This window comes from Marmota monax, unplaced genomic scaffold (genome assembly GCF_021218885.2).
Source record: "Marmota monax isolate L192 unplaced genomic scaffold, Marmota_monax_Labrador192_F-V1.1 WCK01_AAM20220418_F8-fsc00263, whole genome shotgun sequence".
Lineage (NCBI taxonomy): Eukaryota > Metazoa > Chordata > Mammalia > Rodentia > Sciuridae > Marmota > Marmota monax.
The window spans coordinates 1568762-1577015 of record NW_026693408.1 but is presented as its reverse complement, the minus strand read 5'-3'; the positions used below and the strand labels follow the sequence as shown (position 1 = coordinate 1577015).

At 46.6% G+C, this 8254-nt stretch overlaps 1 protein-coding gene across 1 annotated transcript in view; it reads right to left on the bottom strand.

Moving 5' to 3' along the window:
- Positions 1 to 812: 812 nt before the first annotated feature.
- The window catches only part of Adamts2 (ADAM metallopeptidase with thrombospondin type 1 motif 2), a 261665-nt gene continuing 254223 nt past the window's right edge, over positions 813 to 8254 (bottom strand). The window contains exon 22 of the mRNA XM_046457097.2: positions 813 to 4283. Coding sequence (XP_046313053.1) covers positions 3826 to 4283 — 458 coding nt within the window. The 3' untranslated portion in view covers positions 813 to 3825. The remainder of the gene's footprint in view (positions 4284 to 8254) is intronic.

The window sequence follows — 8254 nt, the reverse complement described above, 5'->3', positions numbered from 1 at the left end:
CCCAAATTGTAAAATAGTTTGTTTTTATAAAAACAAAATCAATAAAATTGCAACAGAAGTAGAAGAAACAGTAAAAATCCACAATCAATTGGTGAGAGCTATTTTAAAACTTTCTGTCAAATTAATAGAACAAGAAGATATTGTCAAAGTACAAAGTATTTGAATAACAAATTTTAAAATTGACACAATGGGCATGTATAGTATGTTTTACCTCACAACTGATGACTACATATTTTTTAAACACTGTGGAATATTTACAAAAGTAATATTAAAAGAAATCTCTGCCCTCAACCCCTTTCTTCCCAAAATACGTGCTAATATTCAAGAAGGTCAGAGAGAATGACATTTTCTTTAAAAACACAATACTGATTATAGGTTGGGTGATCAAATTTTACAAATGAAAATGTAGAACTCTCAATTAAATTTGAATTCCAGGAAAGCAACAAATAATTTTTTAGTATATCTCAATGTCATACTACAAAAGTGTTCATTGCTTCTCGGATATTCTATGCAGTGCCTGGTATTTTTTTTTTCATCAGAGAGAATTGTAATGAAGGGTCACTTGGGGGCTCTTGGCTAAGGCATGATCTGCTAAGTTCCAACTCCATGAGGCCTGGGAGAGAGAATCATTCTTCTGGGTGCCTCTTTCCTCCAGAAGTTCCTGACTTGAGCCCCATAATTCAGTGCTCCACTCAAGGAAGGGACTTCCCCCAAAGTGGGCTTGCAAAGTTAACCTATTCTTCCCTTCTGCTTGAGTTTAGGCTATGAAAGGGGACAAATGCAGTCATGGTAACAAACAAACACAGTCATAATTTGCAAAAACACAGACATTTTAACTTTAATAAGTTATAAAAGTAAGGAATCAGATTTTACTATACAGAACAAAAATGCATTGATGGTTGTTATCAGTAAGATAAAGATTTTGAGATTTGAGTTCAGCACCTTGGTGGTTCCATATGATGGCTACCTGTCATACAGGAGTAAATAGAATCATACTGCTTCATCTGACAAAGACATTGCTATAGTGAGCACCATTTATATACTCAAAACAGATTTTAAAAATATTGAAATACAAATGAAAGGCTTATACATGAAATTCCATGGGTATCCCAAAAGGAATAAATCAGAGAGAACCCCAAAACTTAGTATGAGTCTTCCCAAGACTGGGAAATGACTCTTGGGTACCTTGGGAGATTTTCTGGGTGGTATGAGCAGTCTTAGTGTCACCATGGTATTAGAAACCTCAGCTAGAAGACATCCATCTGCCTCCTTGGGGCTCTAGGAACCTCTTAGATGCAGATGCTGGTTTGGAAAGCTCAGGACTATTTTCTAAGCTGGGTGTCCAAGTGTTCCTATGCTCAGAAGAGATTTGCAAGTTCTCAGAGCCTGGTGAATGATTGTGTTCCTTGGACAGAGACTTCCAAGGACCATCTAGCTCTAGAGAACTCTGTGGGTGGGTAGCCCAAAGCACTGAGGATGGTATGTGGGACCATGGCCTGGCTGAACTTCAGTCCCCTGAGGGCATCTTGGGCAGAGGACAGGTACCCAGGGAATGTCCCAGCTGGGGCCTCTAGGAAGCCCTGTTTTGGTAGTATCTGGGAATACAGCATTCCCATTTCACATAATAACAACTATAATGTGTATGCTCACCTAAAATAGGTATGGGTAATTAATTGAGTAATACTCTCTGGCTAGCATTAGTCCTGAACTTCCTCCACATTCTGTATAGAACCATGTAAGAAAACACTCAATTATTCAGCCCGTGAATAGCACCAGCTGCCCTGGGTTCAACAAATGAGGGCAAGCCACGGGATCCATCCCCCATGTATGGAGAGGCAGGATGGCAAAAGTGTTCTCAACCACAGTCCAAGAGAGATATCCAAAAAGGTTTTCTCTAGTTGGGTTCTTTGAAAAACACAGGGACACAGGACAGTGTAGGGGCATGCATGGGAAATGGCGTCAGAGGTGGGGAGGTTGGCTGGGCCAGGAGGTGGGAAAGCTGGTTTCCACCCAGGTGGAAAATTAAGCATAGTCCCAGATACCATTCTAGCTGGTCTCTACATTCTTAGTTTCTCAATCCATCCACTCAAACATACTCACACACACAGAGATTCAAACACACTTGAGCACCTTGGAAACCCAATGGAGAATAGCCATTAGGGAATTATCCTGAGCCTCAATATTCTCACCCATATAACGGGAGTTCAACAAGAAAGAGTTCTCTAAGATCTATGATGGTGAGAACACAAAGCCTCTAGAACTTTCCTAGGCATAAAAAGCTCAATTATGTGTCAGCCTAGGCCCAGCTAAGGAGCTAGTGTGCCCCCAGGTTTTGTCATTTTGGGACCTTAGAGCTGCATGTTCACATAATATCAATGCATCCAGAGGTAAGGATTAACCACCTTCTTCCCATCCACCCCAACTCCCTTCCTCCTGTTTCCCTCTCATTCGCATCTTGCTCACGAAGCACCATTCTGCCAGAAACCGGAAGTTAAGATTTTGAAAGAGCAGAAGACAAAGCAGGCTTTGCTCACCTCTCCCCACGCCTCCCATCAGAAGCCATATCTTGAGGTCACTGCTGGGTTCTGGAACTTCTAAGAGAGGGAGGTGGGGAGGAGGCAGGGCTAATGAGGGAAAGCCCACCCTCCAGAGCTAAGCTGGTCTTCAGGAGTGATCCTGAGCCTCAGAGCCCAACATCTTACCACCCTGGTGGTAGCATTTCAGCATTCTTGGGAGATTCAGGGCCAAGACCACTCACTGGACTGACCCAGCAAAGCATGTGCTGCCCCATCCTTCTAATACTCTTTGGGAGGGACAGAGGCTCCCTGGAAGGCTCTGGGGACTGAGGCCAGGCTGGCCAGAAGAACACAAGGGCTCCTCCCCTAGAGGCAGGAAAGAAGTAAGGCCAGGCCTAGTGGAGAGGAGAGACTTTCCCAATGTCTTCGTCTCATGGCTCCCAGTTATCAAATTCCCCTTACTTTTCCACAAAGAACTAGACAGCTGCACAGGCCAACTGAGATATGAGCACCAAATGGATCAAATGACTTTTCCTAGGTCCTTAGTTAATTATCAAAACTGGATCAGGCCAAGATTGGAGAACAGGCGTTATAACCTGGTGCATCTAGAACCTAAGAGACTCCCAGACCATTTAAAGATTGAGAGGTTTTCCACGAAAATTTAGACTTCTGAAATAACACACTATCTGGCAAGACAAGAGCTTGTGGAAAAGAGACACAGACTTCACAGCGGCAGCACCAAGGTGACAGTCAGTCCCCAACTGGCCACTATACTCATCCTTGTCACCTGCCTGGCCCTTGAGGGCATTTGAGTTCATGACCTCCACTTCTGTACTCATCTGGGCAACTGGTCAGTTATTAAATAAACCACCATTTCTCCTCCAGTCCCCATGGGGCCTCTTGGTCTCGGGTTTGATAGGAAATGTCCTGTCTCCACCAAGAAAAGGTTGATGGTGAACTACTGCTCAGAGACTTGGGGAAAAGTTTTTTTGACTTTGAATTATCCCTCTCTTGGCCTCCCCCTACTGACGAAAGTTGGAGAACCTCTAACTTCCTGTCCACGCCACACTCACACTACTGTCAGATTTAGGTCATTCCTAGGCTGGCAAAAACACATGCTAACCTGGTTGCTTCAGGATCACACCTGTATATAGGTAATTTTTATATCATTCCCCTTCTTGGTTTTCTCAAAACCTTTTGGAATCAGGGGTTTGGACTTCATTTATTTCCAAAACATAGGATGTGTTATCCCATGGAATATCTCTATAAGCAAGAAGAAAAATGCTACTGATGCTATCTTTCCACTTTATTAGAACTTCCCGAGTGTCCCTTTCTTCCGTATTGCATCAATGAGCTGCTGAATTCTTTGGTTCCTGGTCCTTTCATATGGGATCTGTCGTCGAGGGATGAGGTTGGGGGGCTGGACTTCTTCATCCAGGCCGTGGATTTTGTAGGGTACATCTACAGCATTCGTTTCTGGGTGATCCTCAGTGGCATTCGTGCTGGAGACATTGAGAGGAACGCCCAAGGGAGTACCTGGTGACGGCTGCACCTCTGTGGCTAGGGTGGGCCCTGGGAGGGTAGGCATGAACACATCAATGTCGTTGTGCTTCCCAGGCGGCGGCTCTGCCCCAGCGTCCGTGTCGGTGAGGTTGTCCCGTAGGTTGCAGGACTTGCAGCAGAGTTTGTTGTAGCCTGGGATGGAACAATAGCGAGACAAGACTTCCATCCTACAGAACATTGACTTGTCGCCTTGGCAGTGGCCTTCTGAAAGAGAAAAGTGGAACAAATAACCAAAGGACAAGGTGAGGGGGACTCTGTTCCCCCCTACAGTGTGCAGCTTGCTGGAAGAGGGAGCCCAGAGATAGCACAGAGGTGAGGGAGCTCACGCGGAAAGTCTGTGTGGCTTCAGGGTCAGGGTGAGCAGGTGGCATCTGGAGACCCTGCCCTGGCGTGATGTCATACAAGCTGTGAGCGATGCTCCCCTCCTTCAAGCAGGCCCCCAGCTGAATCTGGATTTTTCAGTGTCTCTCCAAAGTTTGAGATGGAAATGGGGTCTGTTTATTCTTAGGGAGTGATTCCAAGCTTAACTTTAAAGAACTGGCCTTTGTTGGGATCTTCGCATCTGACATCCCTGTGGTGACCCCAGTGGAGTTTTGTGGCAGGGTTTGATTTTAGAATAATCTGCAAGTAGTAACTATAACAAATTCAAACTTAAAAGAGCCAATTCCTGAAACCTAATATGCCAATCCCAGAGTCTCAGCTGTGGCTTCACCAAGCTCCACTGTGGTTCCATCCTGACTCTAACTCTCCAGATGTTTCTAAAGAGTCTCTAAAGAAATTTTTTTTAAAAAAGCACTCAAACTTGTATGGGCATTTTTAACTCTCACCTGCCTCAACTTACCCAAAGGCATCTTATCCTGCCACTGATGCGTCTGTCCTATGGCCCTTCCAACTGAGTTTCTAACAATTTCCCAAACAAACTTGATGCCTTCTTATAAGGCCCAGCATGTCCTCCTGTTTCCTCTGCACCCAGGAAGCTGACCATTCATGGTCCAGCTGCATGCAGAGCTCTGACTCTCTGCACTCAGAGGCCACTGCTATCTCTCTCTCTTTCTGCAAGGCTGTCCTCTCCCTGGCCTGCCTCCAGCCCCATCTGTAGCCATGTTCATTCAGCCTCATAATTTTTCTTCTCACTCTTCACTCTGTCTTCTTCCCAAAATTTCACCCTCCCTCCCCCCCCACCTCATTCCACGACACACACAAAATGAGAAAAGTTACAGACTTCACTCCATATAAAGGAGCAAGTCATGTTACAGAAGACGCGTGACCCACTGTAAGTCCAGGACCACTGAACTCAGGGCTCAGCGCTGCTGCCTGCTGTGGTTCCTGCACAAACACACCCCACTTTCTAGTGGTGACTTCAGATCTTCCCACCCAGACCTTTCTTCTCTGTCCCCCTAGTTGACCTCTTCTCTTAATCAAGGAAGGGAAGGAGAGAGAAGGGAAAGAAGGAAAACAGGGAGAGAGGAGGATGAAGTCAGGCAGGGAGGGAAAGATGGAAAGGAGGAAGGAAGATAGGGGGAGGAGGGCCTAGAGAGGGAGGAACAGGAAGAAAGGATGGAAGGAAAAAAGAGCAGACATCCGATGGAAGGAACACCTCATAGATATTCCATGCTGGCTACACCTGGAGCCTCTCCTGTCCTGTTGAAACTGCCTGCAATCACAGTTGAGCAGAGCCTCCTCCCACTGAGGACCAGGGGTTCTGATGTCCTCCTACTTCTGCATGGTCACGGCAATTTCCCCTTAGAGGCTGTTGAGCTGCTAACACCAAACTCCTGGAGCTTCCAACTCTTACATATGCCCTGTGGGTCCCAAAGGTGCCTGAGACTTGTCGTGTCCAGCTCAAGTTCATGCGTCCACTGGCACCGCCTGCCTCAGTGAATGGTCCTCCAGGCACATAAACCCGATGCCTGGGTGTCCCCTGCTGCCTTATCTCCCCCAGTTCAGTCATCTCCAGGTCCGTCAGTGTTTCCTCCTAGATGCTCTTCAACATGTCCACATTCCTCTCTTCTACCTCCACCTGATGCCCTGCCTTGCCTCTTGACTGCACCAAGGTCAGAGCCTCCTTTCTTCCTGTATCCATTCTTTCTACCTTTGCATCTAACTATCCTGTTCCAGTCAAAAATGCTGTTTTCTCACTGAAGATGTGGCCATGTCTTGCCCCTGCTTGGACTCCCTTCTCTGTCCCTCATTACTTTCAAGGTAGAGACATGTCCCCCTCATCTCACCAGCCTCATTCAGGCCTCAGACTTCTACTCTGCACTGTGCTCCCTCTGGCCACAGGGCCTATGCACATACCATGTCTCCCTTCCTCCTCTAGCTCTCCTTCTCATTCTTTAGGCCCACCTGAAACACATCTTCCTCAGGTACTACCTGACCTCCCTTAGGAGGTAAAATCCTCCAGTCCGTGGTCTCATGGTGCCATGCTTTCCTTGCACTGCATCCCAGTTGGGAGGTTCATGTTTCCTTGTCAGATCAGGTGACTGACTTTTTCATCATCCTGAAAGCCCCAAAGGATAGAGCCCCATGCTATATTTAGACACCCCTCCAGCCCCAAAGCCAAGCACAGTGAATCCAAGAATGCATGTATGAATAAATATGAATTAATTGAGGAAGTTCAAAACAGAGAACTAAGGGATTTTAACTCAGCAAGGTCACAGGCAAGAAGAGCATATGGAGGCAGTCACCACCACTGATCCATCCAGCTGTGGCCCCAAGCTTCTAAGTGGCCCAAATAAGGAGGAAACTTGATTGGCCGCAGGCTCCACAACACGCGGAAGATAAAAACACATCAGCCTTACAGGAAAAGCCCAGGTCTTCCTAACGCTGAGACCAAGAATCATGCTCACGATATGGAGGGGGAAAGGCCAATGGATTCAGAAACAAGATGGAAGGGCCTGGCACGTGGCTTTCAGGGTTTTAAAACCAGTAGAAAGCTTTCCTCAAAAAAATTTAGATTCCCAGTATATGAAAGAGATAGAATCAGAACTGTCCTATCTGTAGTTGGAGTGGAGGGGGACAGAGACCCACCTGCTTCCTTCCTGACCACACTCCTCCTCTTCCCCTCTCAGCAGCTACTGGGATTGAATGGTATGAAAACTGCTGATCAGAGCTCTCCTGGGGAAATGTGTTAGTCAGCTTTGCATCACTATGATCCAAATACCTGACGATAACAACTCAGAGGAGGAGAAGATTATTTGGGTTCATGGTTCCAGAGGGTTCAGTCCATGGTTGGCTGGCTCCAAGGCAGAAACATCAGGGAAAGAAGGTATGACAGAGGAAATCTGCTCAGTTCATTGCAGCTGTGAAGCAGGGAGGGTGCGGGGGGGGGGGGGGGAGGGGAGAAGGAGGGGGAGGGGGAAAGGGGCCAGAGAAAAGATAAACCCTTCCAAGGCACATTCCCAGTGACCTACTTCCTCTAACTAGGTCTCACTTCCCAGTATCCATTCAACTATCAATGAATTAATCCATCAATTTGGATTACTCCACTGATCAAATGGATTAATCCACTGATGCGGTCAGAGCCCTCATGATCCAATCATTGCCTAAAACTCCACTCTGAACCTTGCTGCACTGGGGACACGAGCTTTTGGAGACATTCTAGATCTACACCACAACAGGACACAAGGAGATTTTTCAAAAAGAGGTGGCTGTCCTGGAGACGGGGGGAGCCTGAGGCAGAAGGATCACAAGTTCAAGGTCAGCCTCAGCAATTTAGTGAGGCCCTCAACAATTTAGTGAGGCCCTGCTCAAAATAAAAAATAGAAAAGGGCTGGGGGTGTAGCTCAATGATAAAGCACCCCTGGGTTCAATCCCCAGTACCAAAACAACATCAGTCCTCCCAAAAAACAAAACAAAACAAAAATATCAGAATGTAAACTTTCTCCCTCCATAAGCTTTGACAAGGGAAGGAGCTGGGACCTGATGGGACCGGGAGGGGTCCTCAGCTCCTGTTGCGTTGCCTTTTCCTTCACATGGAGAACAATAATGGGAGTAGTCGTGTCAATGACCTTACGTGTCTCCCTCACCAGCCTGGGATCCCTGAAAAGTCGCTATCACGTTGGTCTGGTACAGAGATTGCTGCCATGGGCCAAATCTGTGCCTCCTCCTGGTTTTTTAAATAAAGTTTTATTGGAACACAGGTGCTATGGTCTGGATCTGGAATGTCCCTGAAA